We start from the raw sequence: 24,226 nt of genomic DNA, 5'->3' as shown, positions 1-24,226 counted from the left end.
GGTTTGTTGGTTTCTGAGCATGAAGAGCCCGCTTAATATCACACCACAGATTTTCAATAATTTTCAGGTATGGGGACTGAGATGGCCATTCCCAAACATTGTACTTGTTCCTCCACATGAATGCTTTAGTAGATTTTGAGCAGTGTTTAGGGTCATTGTCTTGTTGAAAGATCCAGCCCCGGCGCAACTTCAACTTTGTCACTGATTCATGAACATTGTTCTCAAGAATCTGCTGATATTGACTGGAATCCATGTGACCCTCAACTTTAACAAGATTCCCAGTACCTGCACTGGCCACACAGCCTCACAGCATGATGGAACCACCTCCAAATTTTACTGTAGGTAGCAAGCGTTTTTCTTGGAATGCTGTTTTCTTTTTCAGCCATACATAATGCCCCTTGTTATGTCCAAATAACTCAAATTTTAGTTTCATCAGTCCCTTTTACAGCATCATCATCATCATACAGCATCATTACAGCATCATACAGCATCTTTGTGCAAAGTGTGCTGTATAGTTGAACGATGCACAGAGACACTATCTGCAGCAAGATCATGTTGTAGGTCTTTGGAGCAGGACTGTGGGTTGACTATGACTGTTCTCACCATCCTTCACTTCAGCGTATCTGAGATTTTTCTTGGCCTGCCACTTCAGGCCTTAACTAGTACTGTGCCTGTGGTCTTCCATTTCCTCACTATGTTCCTCACAGTGGAAACTGACATCTGAAATCTCTGAGATAGCTTTTTGTATCCTTCCCCTAAACCATGATGTTGAACAATCTTTGTTTTCAGGTCATTTGAGAGTTGTTTATAGGCTCCCATGTTGCCACTCATTAGAAGAGATGCAAAGAGGGGAAACATTTGCAGATGGCCACCTTAAATACCCTTTCTCATGATTGGATTCACCTGTGTAAGGAGGTCAAGGGTCAGTGAGGTTACCAAACCAATTTTGTGTTCCAGTATCCATCCATCCATCCATCCATTTTCTTCCGCTTTATCCGGAGTCGGGTCGTGGGGGCAGCAGCTCAAGCAAAGCCGCCCAGACCTCCCGATCCACACACACCTCCCCCAGCTCCTCCGGGGGAACCCCAAGGCGTTCCCAAGCCAGCCGAGAGATGTAGTCCCTCCAGCGTGTCCTGGGTCTTCCCTGGGGCCTCCTCCCAATGGGACATGCCCGGAACACCTCTCCAGCTAGGCGTCCAGGGGGCATCCAGAAAAGATGCCCGAGTGTTCCAGTAATTAGTGCTAAATGTATTCAAATTAATAAAATGACAAGGGTGCCCAAATGTATGCACCTACCTAATTTTGTTTAAATAATTATTGCACACTTTCTGTAAATACGAGAAACTTCATTTCACTTCTCAAATATCAGTATGTTTGTCTGCTATATGATATATTTAACTGAATTTCCTGATCCAGACAACCAATGATTTATAAAGGAAAATCATGAAAATTATCCCGGGGACCAAACTTTTGCATACAACTGTGTATATATTACAGCCACGATAACATAATATTACAGGTAGAACTTCAAAATCATGAGGTGGACTGACAATATATCTGTCATATGATGTGTATTACAACTGTCACATGCCATTCAGCAGCGTGCACTGATCCACGGCTGGGTGATGCATATGGACTCATAGTGGTATGACTGCACGATGTTCACGTCTACTGAATAAACTGACTGCTGTCCACAGACTTTGCACATTACAATATTTCCCCTGCGCACCCTGAACGGGATGAAATGCATGCAGTCTGGGACATGCCTGCAGGATTAGACGTGCCTGATCATGGTGACTTTCCCTCTAACGTGATCAGACTGTGTCGAATACTGTTTTAATGCTGTGTGAATATGTAGAACGCAGTCAGATTGCAGGTAGAGTCCACCTCGACTTCTGTACAATACGAGGTCTGTCAATAGTAACGGACCTTTTTATTTTTTTTTAAACTATATGGATTTGATTCATATGTTTTTACGTCAGACAAGCTTGAACCCTCATGCACATGCGTGGGTTTTCCACGCCTGTCGGTGACGTCATTCGCATGTGAGCACACCTGGTGGAAGGAGTGGTCCCGCCTCCTAGCCCGTAAAATGTTCACCGAAAGCCAGATAAATTTTTCAAATGGCTTCCAGGTGCCAGTCTCTAACAGCTTCTGAAAAAATTCTGATGGGAAAAAGTCCAAATCATTCCGCCATTTCCAGACAATGAAAATCCGACGAGGGGGCGAGACCACTCCTTCCACAAGGCGTGCTCACAGGCGAATGACGTCACCGACAGGCGTGGAAAAACTCACGCATGCGCACGAGAGTTCAAGCTTGTCTGACGTAAAAACATATGAATCAAATCCATATAGTTTAAAAAAAAATAAAAAGGTCTGTTACTTTATTGACAGACCTCGTATATTTCCACCTTGACTGCACCTTTACTGTTTTGCCCATGTACAAAACATTTGGGGCAGCCACAGGAAGTTGGCCAACTGTTTACACTGCTCTCAGACTGCTGTCCAATGTCCTCAAATGCACCACGACACCTCTGGAATGTGGGTTGAATTTTCATTCGGACGGTATTCGACCTCTAGTGTGACGGGAGTATAATACCGTGTAATGTCACCTTTAACATCAGTGACAGCTTGGAGTCTTTTGTGGTGGTTGTGGACGAGGCTCTTTATTTTCTCGGATGGTAAAGCTGCCCATTCTTCTTGACAAAAAGCCTCCACTTCCTGTAAATTCCTGGGCTGTCTTGCATGAACTGCATGTTTGAGATCTCCCCAGAGTGGCTCAATGATATTGAGGTCAGGAGAGTGAGATGGCCACTCCAGAATCATCACTTTATTCTGCTGTAAACAATGACAGGTCAACTTCGCCTTGATTTTTTGATTGTTGTCATGCTGGAATGTCCAAATACCTCCCATGCGCACACAGTAAAATCACCAGTGTAAAATTAACACTGCCAGTGTAAAATTAACACTTGTGGTTTTACTGTGCAGCTTCCGGGCTGATGAGTGCAAATCTTCCTCCAGTATTTTCCTCCAGCATTCAACCACGCCACATCCACCTCACAGAACAAGAACCAGCCAGCATCACGAAGGCAGACATTCAACAACAAGTCTCAAGAATGAAGAACTGGACAGCACCAGGGCCTGATATGATCCACACCTTCTGGCTGAAGAAGCGAACCACACACCATGTGCACCTGGCAGTACAAATGGGTGGACTATTAACAGCAGGTATTCACCCAGACTGGCTAACACAGGACAGGACCCTCTGTTAGCCAGTTTGGGTGACTATTGATTAAGGAGTGGAGTGGCCATCAGCCACCTCCTCTACATGGATGGCATCAAGTAGTATGCCAAGAGTGACATTGACTCACTGATTCATCTCATCAGGATCTAGAGTGAGGATATCGAGATGTCATTTGGATTGGATGTGTGGCTGAATGGTAGCAAAGAGAGGGGCGGTGATCCGGACTGAGGGGGTGGAGTTGCCAGAAGGTAGGATTGCGGTCATACAATAAGATCTGAGCCATCAATACATACGCCCTACCTGTCATCAGATACCCAGCTGGGATGATAATTTGGCCACAGGAGGAGATAGATGCCATTGATGTCAAGACATGAAAACTCAAAATACATGGAGGTTTCCACCCAAAGTCCAGTACCCTGAGGTTCTGTGATCAACGCAAGGAGAGAGGGCGAGGATTAGTGAGTATCAGAGCCACAATCCAGGATGAGATGAGGAGTATCCATGCCTAAAGGACATCAGAAAGATGGCCCCCAAAGATCAACTGCTACAAGAACGCCTCAGACAGCTGAAGACAGACAGTGATAAGTAACAGGAGACGATATCATAGAAAACCAAGCCCATCCATGGGATGTACCATCGACAGATAGAAAAAGTGGCTGACATCAAGAAGACCTACCAGTGGTTAGAAAATGCTGGCCTAAAGGAAAGCATACAGACTTTGATCATGGCAGCACAAGGGCAAGCCCCGAGTACCAGATCCATAGAGGCAGGAGTCGACAACAGCCAACAGTACCTAAGTTGGAGAGTGTGCAAATGTGTCCTAAAGACAGTCCAGCACATAGTAGCAGAATGCATGACACAAGCTGGGACATTGAACACTGAGCGGTACAACCAAGTGCCAGAAATCATGTACAGGAACATCTGTGCCGCATACGGAGTAGAAGTCCCCAAGTCCCAATGGGAGATGCCACCAAAGGTGGTTGAGAATGACAGGGCTGAGGTCCTGTGGGACTTAAAATCCCAAACAGACAAGCAGCTGCTGGCCAACCAACCAGACATAGAGGTGGTTGACAAGGAAAAGAAAACTGCAGTTGTGATGGATGTGGCAATCCCTGCTGACAGCAACATCAGAAAGAAGGAGCATGAGAAAATAGAGAAGTACCAAGGGCTGAAGGAGCAACTGGAGAAGACATAGAAAGTAAAGTCCAAAGTGGTCCTAGTGACAATAGGAGCACTAGGAGCTATAACCCCAAAAGTGGAAGAGTGGTGCCAACCGATTCCATACACAACATCAGAGGTCTCTGTCCAGAAGAGTGGAAATCATAGAAAAACCACCAGACCCTGCTGTGGGGTTAATGTCTGGCTCATGTTGTTTTCGTATCTCAAACAGCTTTGGATGTTTTCAGACGAGTTAACATTCCAATCCAGCTTTGCCAGAAAGTTAACTGTTGAAAGTACATTAATAAAATTAATGTCATGTAGTCATCATCATCATTCGTTAAAGTTCAAATTAAATCAAATCATACTATAATTTGAGCAGTGTTTGTCTGTGTGTTTGCCTGTCTGTAATGTGTGTTTGTCTGTTTGTTTGTCTGTATGTAGTATGTGTGTTTGTTTTCCTTCTTCCAGTTCCTTTGGCCAATTTCCACCTAACTTGGTATGTGGATGATAATGGACCCCAGAATTGCCCTTAAAGGGTTTATTTTTGCTAAAGTTCAGTGTGACTGTAGTCAAAAATCTGCACCATCCTTGAGCCAGATGGAGATGTCTTCTGGAATTTCTTCAGCAAAGTCAAATTTTCCAAAGGTCAATCACTGTGGTCAAGGTCATTCCTGTCTGTCTGTTGTTGTTGGCCTTCTCCTTCCAAGACCTTTGGCGGATTTCTACCAAACTTGATATGTGGATGTAGGACAACCTCAAAATGGCTCTTTGGTAAGGGTACTATCTCACTGGGCTGCGACTGTTGAAGAATAGTTGGAGACACAAATTTTCAACAACACATGTGAATGAGAGACACATTCTGTTGGTATCTCACTGAAATGACATAATTGTGAACGAAGTGCTTTGGCTGTGTGGTGCTATTATACTGCTATAATATGCTGTTTTTGTGTGAAAAGAGGATGTGGAAATACCCCAGACTGTGGGCACGGGAAAAAGCACTGTAAATAATAATAAAATAATTAAACTGATAAATGCTTTGCGTGGCGGTCACACGCTCACGGATGGCAGTTACATCCAGCAGGGTGACAAGATTCTCATATGGTACGTGGCCCGATGAACTTCTGAAAAACCATTCGATGAAATTTGGTACAGACAGTCCTTAGGGTACTGTCTGGTCATGGGCATTTTATTGTTGATCTGATTGAATTCTTTCCGATTGGTGGATCAGATTGTCCTGGTTACATGAATGTGCCATAAAGTGATCCTCTTGCTGTTCGTGTTTATATGCACCGTGATTACCATCTGATTCGCTCAGTAGAGCAATCCCATAATACTTTGCATTGTGACGTCTGCCGTTTGTGAGATACACAAATGATGTAATATTGACTTGTACCTGGAAGTCCATCCATATAAACAATGGATTTGTTAGCTGGAGTAATTGAGATTACTGTTCTTTTTTGTGCATTTCTTTTGAAACTGCAGCATCAGAGGAACATGCTTCTTCTTCAGGACTTGTTCAGAAAGAGACGAGCGCGGCGGAATGTGTTTTTACACGGTGTGGCACAGAGCACGGTTACATAATGTACATGTTTTGTAAAACCGGAATGAAAAGACTGAAGGATTAAACAGCTGATGTACGTGCCAAATGAAAATGAATCCTCAAATAATGGGACTAATTGACGGGACACACAGCCACATACAGGTAGGTTATTTCTGAACATCTGTCGTTTTCGGTGACCCACAATCAGTAACATCACATCTACCACTTTTATGACTCTGCTCATTTTTTTCTGTGGCTTTTAGGTTGAGCCCACTATGAAATCTCACAAGATTTATTTTAAACAATGAACTATTTCAAAATATGACAATAAAGCAGTTTCATGAATAAATAAAACAAACCTTGTGAGTGAGGACTTTTTACTGTTCCTATTTAATTTACTCAACTAAAACAAGTTGTTTGCTTTTAGATTTTGGAACATCAGTTGCAAAATGCCTAGAAATGCCCACGATGCCAATGTTTTGTGCCATTCAGACTTTTTTGAGAGCTCATCTCCTGCCATTCAAGCTTTTCTTAAGAGAAAATGTCATATCCACTACACCCTGTGCTTTTTTCCCTGATTTATTCTTAAGAATATAATGACTCATTAAACATCTAAATTTTAAAACCATAACCATTTTCTGTTTTAGGGTGTGAAAAACACTGAGGAAGATGATGTACAACTACAAATCATTGGTGACCCTGCAGATCCACTGTACTGGTTGCTGAAAGGCTACATAAATTCTCCACATCTGACCCCAGAGGAGAAATCTGTTCATGTGAACCTCAGCTCACTCTATGTATCAGTAGAAACCACTTTGGGGATTTTGAAGTCGAGGTGGAGGGTGATACTGAAGAGAAACGATTTTCACTTCACCTTTACACCAGCTGTGATCACAACCTGCTGTGCACTTCATAACTTCTGTCAGAATGAGAGGAATAGCGCAAGCAACAACTGGTTGGAGAACGCTGGTCACTTTGATGGCATCTTTCTTCAGCCTGGATCACAAGTCTCGATGCAGAGCCGTCCGGTGGTAGCAGGACAACGATGGCATTGCAGAAATACACGTCCAATCACTTTCCTCTCTGAAATGGTCATCTTCATTAACAAAATAAAATTTAAAAAAAATCTGACAAACATATTTTCTCCTTTTTTTATGAAAGTGAATACAACTTTCTTCCATATATAAAATAATAAAATTGGCAGGAGCACAACAATCTGGATAAAAATGAAATATAGTGCTAAAAACTTTTATTCACTTACATCAGAGCTTGGCATTACTTCTTAAACTGACATTACTCTGATGTCAAGAACATAAAACCAAGGGCTAAAGTCGACTCTTTTTGTCAGCACAATAACATACTGCCAGGAACAATTGGAAGAAACTAAACATCAGGGCCAGTTTCTTATATTCAGTTTCTACATGTTGTGTGGGCTGTAGTCAGTTTTCACTGTTATTTTAATTATTCTGAGTGTGGAGATGTGGCAGGTGGGAATTTGGGTGGGGTGGTCAGGTGGCTCGCTAGTTTGGTGATGGACTTAGTAGAGGACCTAGCTGAGACGTGTGCACATCATTTAGGAGAGGTTAACTCACCTGTTCCAGACTAAGGGCCCCTTCACACATAGTGTGAAGTTTGGACGAAGTGCACACTTGGTGCGCATGACGCAGGAATCGTGTACACTGTGTAATGTCATCCCTGTTGCCAACGCCTTGTACACCTGTTGCTGCAACTATTTGCGCACACAAGCGCCTGAAAGACAAATGTTCACTATGTGAACCCATCACACCCTCTCGTGGCAGGTGCCGGGCAAATTCCAGGTGACACGCACGAACACCTAACACCACTCGCAAAATGTGTGACCAGTCACACTCTTCACACGAGAACAGACTGCAGACAATCACTGTCGTACTGCTGTGAAATTTGTCTAAGTTCCCCACGAGAGTGACTTTGCAAACACACACTGACACGTGGGTTTGTGCGCTCCATTCACGGGAGACGTGGCTTCCGACAGAAGCAGCTGTTGTGATCTGTCATTCTGGACATTCCAGCTACACAACACCTACTGTGTTTGGACAGTCATGGACTAACAACTGTCCACTGTGAGGCGCATGTGTCTGATTGCTGTACGAGGGTAGGCTGAAAAGTTCTAAGGCTCACTATAATGCAGTTAATGCATTACTCTTTCATGGGAAGCCTTAGAACTTTTCAGCCTACCCTCGTATTTACGTGGACATAAAAAAAAAATATATATATTGCCGTGGTGGCAACGAGCTGCAGCAAGCAAGTGTGCACATGGACTGGACACTGACAGCCCCCCAGGTTGAAATGGACCGTCAGATCAGAACACGCAGCGGGCGATCTGACTGTCACGTCACCCACGTGAGCTCTGTTCCACATGACGTGGTGTCTGTGCTGTGGTGCGCTATCCACAAGACACACGTGTCAGGCAGAACACGTGCGCGGCTAATGGACGCACCTGACCAATAGTTGTGGACATGATCAGAGCACACTGCTGACACTGCTTCTCATTCATGACCATGGGTCATCACCAGTGGAACAGACAGATCATATTTGTATTGCTCGCTTGATAAATGCGGTGTTTTTATATGGTGTGTGATTTTATTTTATTTTTTGTAATACTTCCATGTCCTTCCTGATATGAGGCAGATTCCTGCAGCTTTCAAAGAACAGCTCTGTAGCTCAGTGGTAAAATCTCTGACTGGGGATCAGAGGTTTTAAAAGGTGTGATTTTGTGTCCAGTGGGTGGTGTGTTTTTCTCTTTTTTCTTTTATTATTCCACATAAGCGGCGCAATGTGGTTCCACACATACCACCTGGTTTTTTTTTGTTTGTTTTTTTTTAATACCATGTAAGCAGCCCGATGTGGTTGCACACATACCGGCTGGTTTTTATTTTTTTATTTATATCACGTAAGCGGCGCGATGTGGTGCACCTGGCACTGTTCCTGCTCGAAAGACAATGGCGCATGCACAAGCTCTTGCACCGGGTTCGTGCATGCCTGCCCGTCGGTGCAATGTTTCATGCGCTAATTTTGAACTGTTTCACGCTGTTTCGCTGTTTTCGTCCAAACGCCATCCAAACTTCGCACTATGTGAGAAGTGCCCATAATATGATCCCAGTGAACAACTTGAGATATGTGCCAAAATCTCTATCCAGGACAAACAGCCCAAAAATGACCATGCCCTTTTTCATCCCATGTGTTACTTTGAATACAGCTGTATTTTCTAAACAGCAGCAGCTATAGATTTTCCAAGGTATTGAATATGTTCAGAATAACCAAAACATGTTTGGGAGGGTCAAAGAAATACAGAATACAGAACTTTCCTCTGGTGGAAAACCGACATCTACTCCATTGTCCACCTTGGAAAGCAGTCGTCCTCCAATTATTTCTCTATTAATTCATAATAATAATTCAGAAGCTGGTTGGAGCTGCGCGCCACTTCGGCTTGTTTTAAGCTTCTCCTTGTAGAAAGCCCTTTTCATTGCTTTCCAGTGGTTTTTAATTTGCTCAACTGACCTACTGACTTCGGACACAAGTCTGTGTTGCGAACTTTATATCTGTTGAGCCTTTCCACTGATTTTAAATTCTTTTACATAATATGTTGAGGACAAGCATTGTCTCTTCTAAAGTCCAACTGTTTTTTGCTACCACCATTTTCCCGAACACAGAGGAGGAAGCATCACGTGGTGATGTGACCTAACAGACTGCTGATCGGGTTAGAAACAGGCTTACACCACCTCTTCTGATGCAATCATAATTTCAATCGGATTGGATGAATCAAATCAAATCATATCAAATCAAATCAATTTTATTTATATAGCGCTAAATCACAAGAAACAGTTGCCCCAAGACACTTTATATTGTAAGGCAAAAGCCATACAATAATTACATAAAAACCCCAACGGTCAAAATGACCCCCTATGAGCAAGCACTTGGCGACAGTGGGAAAGAAAAACTCCCTTTTAACTGGAAGAAACCTCCAGCAGAACCAGGCTCAGGGTGGGGCAGTCTTCCGCTGGGACTGGTTGGGGCTGAGGGGAGAGAATCAGGAAACAGACATGCTGTGGAAGAGAGCAGAGATCAATCACCAATGATTAAAATTAGAGTGGTGCATACAGAGCAAATAGAGGTGAATAAAAAGAAACACTGGGTGCATCATGGGAAACCCCCCAGCAGTCTAAGTCTATAGCAGCATAACTAAGGGATGGTTCAGGGTCACCTGATCCAGCCCTAACTATAAGCTTTTTCAAAAAGGAAAGTTTTAAGCTTAATCTTAAAAGTAGAGAGGGTGTCTGGCTCCCTAATCCGAATTGGGAGCTGGTTCCACAGACGAGGAGCCTGAAAGCTGAAGGCTCTGCCTCCCATTCTACTCTTACAAACCCTAGGAACTACAAGTAAGCCTGCAGTCTGAGAGCGAAGCGCTCTATTGGGGTGATATGGTACTAAGGGCCCTGTCCCACTGGCGTTTAGGATGATTTGCGGATGGAATGCGCACAAAAGTGGCCCACATCCGTCAAACAACCGCAATAACCGTGTAACATTCCTGTATGAGTCAGCCGCCATCCGAACACATCCGTGTTGTGTACGCAGGACATACACAACCAACGCGCCACATATCCCCTGTCATCCGCTGATATCCGCAACCGACGGGTTGGCGCGGCTTGGCAGCGGACCGGGACGGCGTGCAAAACAGATATGACGCGTGCCCAACACGGCCACATCACGGTCGCAAATGGTATGTCGCACATGCAGACAGAGTGGGCACGGATGAAGCGAGTGCATCACGGCCGCTGTGCCCCTCATGGGGGCGCCTCCGCGGTCACCTTCGCTTCTGTTCCCTGTTATATCCGCTTTTCTTCCTCATGTATTCGCTGATCCACCCCGTGACATTTGTCATTTCCGCCCACCTTTGTTGCGAACGCTCAGCTTTTGTCTTCTCATTTCATGCGCAAATCCTCCTAAATACCAGTGGGACAGCGCCCTAAGAGGTCCCTAAGATAAGATGGGACCTGATTATTCAAAACCTTATAAATAAGAAGAAGAATTTTAAATTCTATTCTGGAATTAACAGGGAGCCAGTGAAGAGAGGCCAATATGGGTGAAATATGCTCTCTCCTTCTAGTCCCTGTCAGCACTTTAGCTGCAGCATTTTGAATTAACTGAAGGCTTTTCAGGGAACTTTTAGGACAACCTGATAATAATGAATTACAGTAGTCCAGCCTAGAAGAAATAAATGCATGAATTAGCTTCTCAGCATCACTCTGAGACAAGACCTTTCTAATTTTAGAGATATTTTGCAAATGCAAAAAAGCAGTCCTACATATTTGCTTAATATGCGCATTGAAGGACATATCCTGATCAAAAATGACTCCAAGATTTCTCACAGTATTACTGGAGGTCAGGGTAATGCCATCCAGAGTAAGGATCTGGTTAGACACCATGTTTCTAAGATTTGTGGTGCCAAGTACAATAACTTCAGTTTTATCTGAATTTAAAAGCAGGAAATTAGAGGTCATCCATGTCTTTATGTCTGAAAGACATTCCTGCAGTTTAACTAATTGGTGTGTGTTCTCTGGCTTCATGGATAGATAAAGCTGGGTATCATCTGCATAACAATGAAAATTTAAGCAATGCTTTCTAATAACACTGCCTAAGGGAAGCATGTATAAAGTGAATAAAATTGGTCCTAGCACAGAACCTTGTGGAACTCCATAATTAACCATAGTCTGTGAAGAAGACTCCCCATTTACATGAACAAATTGTAATCTATTAGATAAATATGATTCAAACCACTGCAGCGCAGTGCCTCTTGAAAGGGTAGTTGTAAAACAGCTAACTGATCATCTGCAGAGGAATGGTCTATTTGAAGAGTTTCAGTCAGGTTTTAGAATTCATCATAGTACAGAAACAGCATTAGTGAAGGTTACAAATGATCTTCTTATGGCCTCAGACAGTGGACTCATCTCTGTGCTTGTTCTGTTAGACCTCAGTGCTGCTTTTGATACTGTTGACCATAAAATTTTATTACAGAGATTAGAGCATGCCATAGGTATTAAAGGCACTGCGCTGCGGTGGTTTGAATCATATTTGTCTAATAGATTACAATTTGTTCATGTAAATGGGGAATCTTCTTCACAGACTAAAGTTAATTATGGAGTTCCACAAGGTTCTGTGCTAGGACCAATTTTATTCACTTTATATATGCTTCCCTTAGGCAGTATTATTAGACGGTATTGCTTAAATTTTCATTGTTACGCAGATGATACCCAGCTTTATCTATCCATGAAGCCAGACGACACACACCAATTAGCTAAACTGCAGGATTGTCTTACAGACATAAAGACATGGATGACCTCTAATTTCCTGCTTTTAAACTCAGATAAAACTGAAGTTATTGTACTTGGCCCCACAAATCTTAGAAACATGGTGTCTAACCAGATCCTTGCTGTGGATGGCATTACCCTGACCTCTAGTAATACTGTGAGAAATCTTGGAGTCATTTTTGATCAGGATATGTCATTCAAAGCGCATATTAAACAAATATGTAGGACTGCTTTTTTGCATTTACGCAATATCTCTAAAATCAGAAAGGTCTTGTCTCAGAGTGACTGGACTATTGTAATTCATTATTATCAGGTTGTCCTAAAAGTTCCCTAAAAAGCCTTCAGTTAATTCAAAATGCTGCAGCTAGAGTGCTGACGGGGACTAGAAGGAGAGAGCATATCTCACCCATATTGGCCTCTCTTCATTGGCTTCCTGTTAATTCTAGAATAGAATTTAAAATTCTTCTTCTTACTTATAAGGTTTTGAATAATCAGGTCCCATCTTATCTTAGGGACCTCGTAGTACCATATCACCCCAATAGAGCGCTTCGCTCTCAGACTGCAGGCTTACTTGTAGTTCCTAGGGTTTGTAAGAGTAGAATGGGAGGCAGAGCCTTCAGCTTTCAGGCTCCTCTCCTGTGGAACCAGCTCCCAATTCAGATCAGGGAGACAGACACCCTCTCTACTTTTAAGATTAGGCTTAAAACTTTCCTTTTTGCTAAAGCTTATAGTTAGGGCTGGATCAGGTGACCCTGAACCATCCCTTAGTTATGCTGCTATAGACGTAGACTGCTGGGGGGTTCCCATGATGCACTGTTTCTTTCTCTTTTTGCTCTGTATGCACCACTCTGCATTTAATCATTAGTGATCGATCTCTGCTCCCCTCCACAGCATGTCTTTTTCCTGGTTCTCTCCCTCAGCCCCAACCAGTCCCAGCAGAAGACTGCCCCTCCCTGAGCCTGGTTCTGCTGGAGGTTTCTTCCTGTTAAAAGGGAGTTTTTCCTTCCCACTGTAGCCAAGTGCTTGCTCACAGGGGGTCGTTTTGACCGTTGGGGTTTTACATCATTATTGTATGGCCTTGCCTTGCAGTGTGGAGCGCCTTGGGGCGGCTGTTTGTTGTGATTTGGCGCTATATAAAAAAAAAATTGAATTGAATTGAATTGAACTAATAAAGATAGATTGATCATATTTATGATCGAAGCATTACCTAATGGTAGGGCTTCCTTGAGCAGCCTGGTAGGAATGGGGTCTAATAGACATGTTGATGGTTTGGAGGAAGTAACTAATGAAAATAACTCAGACAGAACAATAAAAGAGAAAGAGTCTAGCCAAATACCAGCATTACTAAAGGCAGCCGAACATAAAGATATGTCTTTGGGATGGTTATGAATAATTTTAATCAGATGGAGCTGTTTACATGGCGTGATTTTGATCTGATCGTTCAATCTGCTTCTTCAATCAGATTACTTGTGGTCCATGTAACCGCAGCTATTGAATTGCTGTGGACCTTCCAGGGACCCTAAAAAAGACAAAGAAATGCCATTTTTCACATAGTTGGATTTACGAGGTCTATTAGAAAAGTGGGGCACGCCGCGCTCCAAAGCCGCCATTGACAGGCTGAACGACCATTTCATTTCTAAACGGATGGCTGTCTGGATCCGTGACCATCGTGTGTCATTTCTCTGGTTATCACAAGAGCTGGACATCAACCATTTTCCCGCAGATTTCACTTTTAACAAGAGATTTTGTCATGGAAAGCCGAGCGGAGGCTTCGTGCGTCACGATGGATTCGCTACTGGAGCGAGACAAAACCACCTCCGTTTTGGTCTCACAGGACGGCTTTGAGATGGCGTTCAGACAGCTGTCGGTGGTTTTTCCATCGAGTGATTATCCGAGAAATTGTGGATGTGCCTGGACATGCCACAACATGTCCCGTGAGGCTTCATCATGGCGTTGCTGTGCGCCATGCGGCACCACCGCGATGCGCAAAGCCTCCGCTCCTCTTTCCATGACAAAAACTCCTGTAACAGTGGAATGTGCCGTTCATTTCCAAACTGGATGCTGTGTTTTATCCGGGATGTCGTCTGACTAGCACAGGAATTGTGAAAAGACGTGGACATCAGCACTTTTTCAGCACATGGAGACAGATGTGCGGAGGAATTCCGCGCGTCGTGGCGGTGCCGCATGGCGCACAGCAACGCCGTGATGAAGCCTCACGGGACATGTTCTGGCATGTCCAGGCACATCCACAATTTCTCGGATAATCACTCGATGGAAAAACCACCGACAGCTGTCTGAACACCATCTCAAAGCCGTCCTGTGAGGCCAAAACGGAGGTGGTTTTGTCTCGCTCCAGTAGCGAATCCATCATGACACGCGAAGCCTCCGCTCGGCTTTCCATGACAAAATCTCTTGTTAAAAGTGAAATCCGCCGGAAAATGGTTGATGTCCAGCTCTTGTGATAACCAGAGAAATTGCACACGATGGTCACGGGTCCAGACAGCCATCCGTTTAGAAATGAAATGGTTGCTCAAGGAAGCCCTACCATTATTTAATGCTTCGATCTTAAATATGATCAATCTATCTTTGTTAGTTGGCTATGTACCACAGGCTTTTAAGGTGGCAGTAATTAAACCATTACTTAAAAAGCCATCACTTGACCCAGCTATCTTAGCTAATTATAGGCCAATCTCCAACCTTCCTTTTCTCTCAAAAATTCTTGAAAGGGTAGTTGTAAAACAGCTAACTGATCATCTGCAGAGGAATGGTCTATTTGAAGAGTTTCAGTCAGGTTTTAGAATTCATCATAGTACAGAAACAGCATTAGTGAAGGTTACAAATGATCTTCTTATGGCCTTGGACAGTGGACTCATCTCTGTGCTTGTTCTGTTAGACCTCAGTGCTGCTTTTGATACTGTTGACCATAAAATTTTATTACAGAGATTAGAGCATGCCATAGGTATTAAAGGCACTGCGCTGCGGTGGTTTGAATCATATTTGTCTAATAGATTACAATTTGTTCATGTAAATGGGGAATCTTCTTCACAGACTAAAGTTAATTATGGAGTTCCACAAGGTTCTGTGCTAGGACCAATTTTATTCACTTTATATATGCTTCCCTTAGGCAGTATTATTAGACGGTATTGCTTAAATTTTCATTGTTACGCAGATGATACCCAGCTTTATCTATCCATGAAGCCAGAGGACACACACCAATTAGCTAAACTGCAGGATTGTCTTACAGACATAAAGACATGGATGACCTCTAATTTCCTGCTTTTAAACTCAGATAAAACTGAAGTTATTGTACTTGGCCCCACAAATCTTAGAAACATGGTGTCTAACCAGATCCTTACTCTGGATGGCATTACCCTGACCTCTAGTAATACTGTGAGAAATCTTGGAGTCATTTTTGATCAGGATATGTCATTCAAAGCGCATATTAAACAAATATGTAGGACTGCTTTTTTGCATTTACGCAATATCTCTAAAATCAGAAAGGTCTTGTCTCAGAGTGATGCTGAAAAACTAATTCATGCATTTATTTCCTCTAGGCTGGACTATTGTAATTCATTATTATCAGGTTGTCCTAAAAGTTCCCTAAAAAGCCTTCAGTTAATTCAAAATGCTGCAGCTAGAGTACTGACGGGGACTAGAAGGAGAGAGCATATCTCACCTATATTGGCCTCTCTTCATTGGCTTCCTGTTAATTCTAGAATAGAATTTAAAATTCTTCTTCTTACTTATAAGGTTTTGAATAATCAGGTCCCATCTTATCTTAGGGACCTCGTAGTACCATATCACCCCAATAGAGCGCTTCGCTCTCAGACTGCAGGCTTACTTGTAGTTCCTAGGGTTTGTAAGAGTAGAATGGGAGGCAGAGCCTTCAGCTTTCAGGCTCCTCTCCTGTGGAACCAGCTCCCAATTCAGATCAGGGAGACAGACACCCTCTCTACTTTTAAGATTAGGCTTAAAACTTTCCTTTTTGCTAAAGCTTATAGTTAGGGCTGGATCAGGTGACCCTGAACCATCCCTTAGTTATGCTGCTATAGACGTAGACTGCTGGGGGGTTCCCATGATGCACTGTTTCTTTCTCTTTTTGCTCTGTATGCACCACTCTGCATTTAATCATTAGTGATCGATCTCTGCTCCCCTCCACAGCATGTCTTTTTCCTGGTTCTCTCCCTCAGCCCCAACCAGTCCCAGCAGAAGACTGCCCCTCCCTGAGCCTGGTTCTGCTGGAGGTTTCTTCCTGTTAAAAGGGAGTTTTTCCTTCCCACTGTAGCCAAGTGCTTGCTCACAGGGGGTCGTTTTGACCGTTGGGGTTTTACATAATTATTGTATGGCCTTGCCTTACAATATAAAGCGCCTTGGGGCAACTGTTTGTTGTGATTTGGCGCTATATAAAAAAAATTGATTGATTGATTCAGCCTGTCGATGGCGGCTTCTGAGCGCGGCGCGCCCCACAGCCGCTGGGGGCCGTCCTTAAAGCGACAGTAACACTCCTTATTCTCTACCAAGCCTGTAACATTTTCACCGAGAGCCAGATAAATTTTTCTAATGGTTTCCAGCTGCCAGTCTCTAACAGCTTCTGAAAAAATTCTGATAGAAAAAAAGCCCAAATCATTCCGCCATTTCCTGACAATGAAAATCCGACGAGGGGGCTGGACCACTCCTCACTCAAAGCCTGCTCACAGGCGAATGACTGAACCGACAGGCGTGGAAAAACTCACGCATGTGCACGAGGGTTCAAGCTTGTCTGACGCAGTCACACGTAATTCAAATCCATATGGTTTTTGAAAAAAATAAGGTCGGATACTTTTCTAATAGACCTCATACTGCAGAAAAAGTGTTAAATACCCTTTATCTAACTTTTTTAAAGGTTTTTTGGGAGGCTGGCTACAGACAAAAATATTAGTGTTAGCACTGTTGCCTCACAGCAAGAAGGTTGTAGGATCGATTCCCATCTGTGGCCTTTCTGTGTGAAGTTTGCGTGTTCTCTCCGTGTTTGTGTGGGTTTCCTCTGGGTGCTCTGGCTGCCCCGGACACATGGCACTAATGAAGGGCACCAAAGCCAAAATGAAACAAGAAATCTGTACCTACGCTGATTTTCAGAGACATCGTTTAACTGTTGTTCAGCTTCGTTCCTGTAGCTGGCGCGTCATCAGAATTTTAAAACTGTTGAAAAATGTGAAGGAATCCTGATAACAACCTCAATTCATCTGTATTCTGTTTTGCTTTGTTTTGACAGTTCCTCAACGTTTGTGTAGTTCCCATATCATCAATGTTCCATTTGATTGTCGGCCAACTTCTTGTCATCTGGTCGTCTTCTTGACGTCTTGCACAAACATTGATGATATCTGGATGGATCAGTAACTAAAGTTCAGATGAATGTGACTCGTCCATGTGTGGGAGGAAAAGCAGCGTTTTCATTAGAAACAATAGCAGCAAGAACATTTGATCAACTACTTTAACTATTTATGCACGTTTCAGCCGTCTCTGGCTGCACGCCTCACGCCCTATGACTGCTGGGATAGGCTCCTGCTCCCCCGTGACCCTTAACTGGAGTAAGCGGTTGCAGATGAGTGAGTGATTGTGATAGTTTGCACACTTTTCAGTTTAAAGCTGAAAAACTGCTGCTTGTTTTACGAGGTCTATTAGAAAAGTATCCGACCTTATTATTTTTTTCAAAAACCATATGGATTTAAATCACGTGTGATTACATCAGACATGCTTGAACCCTCGTGGGCATGCGAGAGTTTTTTCACGCCTGTCGGTTACGTCATTCGCCTGTGGGCAGTCTTTGAGTGAGGAGTGGCCCACCCTCTCGTCGATTTTTTGTTTGTTTGATCAAAATTTTTTCAAAACTGTAAGGCACAACTGAGTGGACACCATTCGATAAATTCAGCTGGTTTTCGGTAAAATTTTTAACGGCTGATGAGAGATTTTGGTCTGGTAGTGTCACGTAAGGACGGCCCACGGTGCCTGACGGCGATCTGCGCTTCGAGGCGGCGTCGTCTCGCTGTTTCAAGTTGAAAACTTCCACATTTCAGGCTCTGTTGACCCAGTAAGTCGTCAGAGAGCAGAGAACTTTCAGAAGAAGTCGGCATGAGGAGTTTATTCGGACATTCCATTGTTAACGGACATTTTGTAATGAAAGAACGTGCGGGCAGAGTCGCATGTCGGGCTGGACCCGACCGCGGGGGGTCGCAACAGGAAAACCACCTCCATTGGAAACCTTAACGGGCAAGTTGGAACATGCCCAAGCTGTTAAACAATTTCTCAGTTACTCACTTGTTGAAAGCCATCAAAAGCCGCCTGAATTTTACAAATGGTTTTCAACACGGAGGTGTTTTTCCTGTCGCGGCGCACACAGATTCGCCGAGTCCTTTCCGTGACGACTCGGCGAATTTGCGCGCACGTCTTTCATTAAAAAATGTCCTTAAACAGTGGAATGTCCGCATAAAGTCCTCATGCCGGCCTCTTCTGAATCTTCTCTGTTCTCTCATGACGTCCTGGGTGAATTAAGCCTTAAATTAGGATGTTTTCAGGTCGAAACAGGCCGACGACGGTGCCTGGAAGCGCTGCGTGACGTCCCGCTCTGTGGGAAGTCCTTACACCGACAGAAACACCCCATAATCTCTCATCAGCCGTTAAACTTTTCACCGAAAACCAGCTTAATTTCTGGAATAGTGTCCACTCGGATATTCCTCACAGGTCCAGAAAAAATTTTGATAAAGCAACGCGCGCCGTCTCGAGCAGCGTGTGAAACAAAGGAATTCAGCCGAGAGGGCTGGACCACATCTCACTCAAGGCCTGCCCACAGGGAAATGACGTCACCGACACGCGTAAAAAAACTCACGCATGCGCACGAGGGTTCAAGCATGATTGGTGTAATCGCACGTCATTCAAATCCATATAGTTAAAAAAAATAAATAAAAGTGTCGGTTTCTTATCTAATAGACCTCGTATTAATGCCTCTTTCCCCGCTTGCTCAAATTGTTTTTTCTTTGTCTGAAGGACTTCAGGGTCTCTTGACACTGTTTTGCTGTTGCCGGGGAATTCTCTCCTAAACAATGTGACCACATCCTCATTGATGTTATACTTAGCTTAACTATTCGCTGTAACCTTTAGCATCTTCATATCCACAGGTGCTTTTCAGCGTTATTTCGAACTATTTTGAACTATTTTCAGCGCTACCTTCAGAGAGATCAGCACTTTGAATGAGCTGAGCTGAGCTTTTCTTCTGTTTCCTTTCACAGAGTGCAAATTCCACTGCAGCAATGGGAACTGTTTGCGTCTGGGTTCTCTGATCTGCAACCAGCTGAATAACTGTGGGGACAACAGCGATGAGGAGAACTGCCCCGTGGTCACCCAGCACCCTCCACCAGGCATCTTCAGCTGTGAGTGCTGCATAAGAACATACAACTCCTCCAAACCTCACTCATCTTCTCTCTCTCTCTCTCTCTCTCTCTCTCTCTCTCTCTCTCTCTCTCTCTCTCCCTCTGCCAGTGGGTGTGCCGTGTGATTTCTGACCCTCTTGCATCCATCACTCCCCGTGTAGACTCGGTTCTTCTTGGGTGCTGTAAATGTTTGACAGAGTTCGTTCTTTGCTTTATGGGAGGAAGACAGACCTTGTATTTCACTTTGAGCATTACAAATATATAGAATTTAGCAACTTTAGTTTCTAAATATTTACATCTGGTCAGCCAGTTGTGCAAAGACTTCTCATAAATTCATGCAAATGCATTGTTTAGATACAAGATGAGAAAATAGACCAGATGTTCAACAGTTTTTCAGACTATAGAGAAAATGTGAACTGCAGTGCTGTGGGTGAAAATGGTTGGTACTGTGAGGTAGTAGCTGGCCACAAATTGTTGGGTTTGGAAATAGTCAGTTCTGGACCACTTGCAGCCTGCAGCGGTTTACTCTTGGCCTAGCTGAACCCACTTGACCCTGGATCCACAGTGGGATCAGATTCAAGCAAAGACTTTCAGGCGTAATTCTGAAGTTATTACAAAATGTTTCTGCTGTCAAAAGTAGAAGGTCCATTCAGAGAGCGCATACTTACGTAGGACAAGCAGAATTCAGTATTTTTTAATAACATTGCAGCTTTGTGATGTCATAGTGATGTCAGGGAGACACTCTCTCTACTTTTAAGATTAGGCTTAAAACTTTCCTTTTTGCTAAAAGCTTATAGTTAGGGCTGGATCGGGTGACCCTGAACCATCCCTTAGTTATGCTGCTATAGACTTAGACTGCTGGGGGGTTCCCATGATGCACTGAGTGTTTCTTTCTCTTTTTGCTCTGTATGCACCACTCTGCATTTAATCATTAATGATTGATCTCTGCTCCCCTCCACAGCATGTCTTTTTCCTGGTTCTCTCCCTCAGCCCCAACCAGTCCCAGCAGAAGACTGCCCCTCCCTGAGCCTGGTTCTGCTGGAGGTTTCTTCCTGTTAAAAGGGAGTTTTTCCTTCCCACTGTCGCCAAGTGCTTGCTCACAGGGGGTCGTTTTGACCGTTGGGGTTTTTACGTAATTATTGTATGGCCTTGCCTTACAATATAAAGCGCCTTGGGGCAACTGTTTGTTGTGATTTGGCGCTATATAAATAAAATTGATTGATTGATTGATAAGGCAAGAATGAGTAAAATAGGATAGAATGGTAGATAGATGGTTATTTTAGAGAGGTGTGGATGAACTGAGTGTCTGCCTGGGTGGTTGCCATCGAGAACCAAAGGTTGTACTGTGGTGTCATGGATGCTTCCAGACTTGACTTATTTAAGGGGGGGGGGTGAAGAAGAGAAAAGATCAGAACCACCAGGACACACAATTATTTGGACCCAACTCTTTACCAGAATTGTTTGGGTTTTCCTTATACAAAAGTATCGAAAACAGAGGCAGTAAACTCCAGATATAAGAACCCAGGTCGGATTTGAACTCTGCACCTTCTGACTGGAAGGTGCCAGCTCTCACTGTTTTTCTCGTAGCTGCTGCAGTCTTAGTACTGAACGGAATTTGACCACTTTTTTTATGCGACTGAACATCTTCAAAGGAACATTATGTTTTTTTCTTATCCATCTAACACATCTAACATCAGTTTTTCCACTTTGTCATTTTTGCTCAAATATCTCATTCTGTTTTCATTAGCCCCCCCAACACACACACACACACACACATACACACACACACTCTGACACCTTCGCATTATGTCCTTCTATCTCCCGCTGAGCAGCAATGTCCAAGGAAGGAGATGAGTGTGTGCCCTGGACTCGTCACGATCAATGAAACCCGAGCGGGATGGAGCGAGCGGCGAGGAGCGATGGGCTTAGAGAGGGTGAAGGACAGCGGCGGGCTGGAGTGGCTCTCTGCCAGGACACTTTGATGTGCTGCCGCGTTCTCTTTCAACAACTTTTAGGAGAGGCAGAACTTTCATCCTTGGCTCAGTCTGCTGCCTTCTTTGCCTTCCTCCTCTCCTCTTTCTTACCCTCCCTCCTTCACTCCCCCACCTACCTTCATTTAATGCACACCAGCTCCAGCCCGGATGATTTGTTGGTCCAGCACTTTTCTTCTCTCCTTCCCTGTACCCTTTACTTTTTTGGGAGATTTATTTTAAAAACTATGTTAAATCGGAGCTGCAGAATGGGTGGATCAGTGGGATAAAAAGCTGGTTTACAAATACAGAGAACTGGGTTTGATTCCCGGCCATTCTACCTGAATATGTCCTTAGACAAGATACATCATCTGGGTCATCCCTGTCCACCGTGTTGTAAAGGGGTACTGGTTGGGTGCAGGAGTAACCTGTGATGGGCCGACGACCCATCCAGGGGAAGTCATGGACCCTTGTCCATCATGCTGCAGAAACTGGTGTGAAAATCTCTTAGGTCTCAAAGTGACCACGGCTGTAATTATGCAGAACTTTGTGACTTAAACTAAAATAAAACTAAAAAGTTATAAAATTCATCCAGGTACTTTTGTCCTGGAGGAGGAAAGTAGCTACAACTACAGAGACAAAAACCTGTTTTTTTTGTTTGTTTGTTTGTTTGTTTGTCTGTTTGTTTTTATTTTTGTACCAGGTTGTAAACATGTTTAATTCTGCTCTAAAGTTGGGACATTTTAACATGGTCTTGAATGGGAACCTGCTGACTTTTGGAGCCAACCTCAAGTGGCCAGTCAAGGAACTGCAACTTTTTATTTTTCCAGCGGGGCTTCATCTGAGAACATCAAAGCTGACGTGATGCCATGCAGGGTTTGTTCACTGTATATACAGTCTGTAGTCACTGTGTGCAAGGACTCAGTCAGTCAGTCAGTCATTCAGTCAGTTGTGCAGCATTTCATTGTGAGTGAGATAGCTTCAGTTGTACTTGCCTGATTGCCACCAGCCATGGTGTATGCATTACAAATAGGGACCACACGATGCCTGTTGATTTGGGGCTCAACAGGTCAAAGGTCAAGGTCCATGGAAAACATTTTGTAAAAATCTAGTGCACATAGAAAGTGTGTTGTATTGACCCCAAAATGTGTTTTTACTTTGGGGTCATTATAACCCTTTTACAATTTTTTCAAAGTAATGCATGGTTTTTCTTCTTTCGTTGATATTTTTCTTCATTTATGTTTTATGACATTGTAAGTGTATTATACTTGGCACTTGAGTTTTCTCAGCAGTCTCAGAATTATTCTAAATTCTTAGATGAATGTGGTGAATTTCTCTCTAATTTGGCAACTCCTGCTGATAACATTCTGATTGTTGGTGGCTTCATCATTCATATAAATAAGCCTTCTGACACCCTCTGCTTATCATTCATGGACATTATAGATGTACTAGGATTCCAGCAATGCATTCAGGGTTCGACACACATTAGTGGCCTTTCAGTAGACTGTCTTGTGGACAGCCTAAAGTCAGCACTCAGTTACAACCCAACACGACCATATTGGACATGATTGTGCCACCATGCCGCCGCCACCCCCCAATCACCCAAAACACACTCACCTTGGTTCAGTGATTACTTACGTGGCCTCAAGCATAAGTCTAGAGGTCTGGAGAGAAAATGGCGTAGTTTAAAACTAGAAGTATTCCACCTTCCATGGTGCAATGCTATTCTAGACTATAAGCATGCACTATTGCTACAAAGCGCTATTACTGTGATCTGATTAACCAAAACAAGCATAATTCACAGTTAATGTTTGACACGATGGCAACACATTCAAGGACAATAGTAAGTTGCTCTCCATTTACAGCCCAAGATTTCTTAGATTACTTTGAAAAGAAAATGGATGACATTAGGTTAAATATTTCTCAGCATGCCTTAACCCAGCCACTGCACCCTGTTATTGTTGTGGGTGCCATTACTGATACAGTATATCACCTAGATTTACAGAATATGATATTTCACTGGGTGTGCTGATGAAACTTGTAACTTCTGCTAAAAGCACAACCTGTCTGTTCGTCCCGATGCCAACAAAACTGTAAAAGGACCTGAGACTTCGACATCAGTTTAGCCAGCTAACGCTTAACCTAGGCTCGTGTGTCATACATCACACTGACAAAGTGAGGAACCTTCAGTGGTGTCAAAAGTACACACATTTGTTACTTAAGTAGAAGTATAGATACTGCAGTTTAAAAACACTGGTAAAAGTTGAAGTATCAACTCGACCTCTTTACTCAAGTAAAAGTGAAAAAGTATGTGCTCCAAAACCTACTTAAAGTATAAAAGTATAAAGTAACCTTAAAAAAAAAGAAAAAAAAAAGGTAGATGCCACTATATGAATTGAAAGCTTAATTTAAAAACTGATTCGTTCTACATGTGGCCCAAGACCCAAAACCCAAAATTACCCCCCAACACCACCTGCACGAAAATGTTTCAATTCTAGAAGCTCTGAAATGCAATCTGGGACTATTCCAGACAATAAACTGCAGTGAGCGCAGCATCCATTTAG

General features: G+C 43.4%; 1 protein-coding gene across 1 annotated transcript in view; it reads left to right on the top strand.

Moving 5' to 3' along the window:
- The window catches only part of LOC117513658 (low-density lipoprotein receptor class A domain-containing protein 4-like), an 832,720-nt gene that overhangs the window by 413,394 nt on the left and 395,100 nt on the right, over window positions 1-24,226 (top strand). The window contains 1 exon segment of the mRNA XM_034173890.1: window positions 19,552-19,692. Coding sequence (XP_034029781.1) covers window positions 19,552-19,692 — 141 coding nt within the window.

This window comes from Thalassophryne amazonica, chromosome 7, assembly GCF_902500255.1.
Source record: "Thalassophryne amazonica chromosome 7, fThaAma1.1, whole genome shotgun sequence".
In the NCBI taxonomy this organism is placed as follows: domain Eukaryota; kingdom Metazoa; phylum Chordata; class Actinopteri; order Batrachoidiformes; family Batrachoididae; genus Thalassophryne; species Thalassophryne amazonica.
The sequence above is the reverse complement of the archived record's forward strand: the minus strand, read 5'-3'. Positions and strand labels throughout refer to the sequence as shown.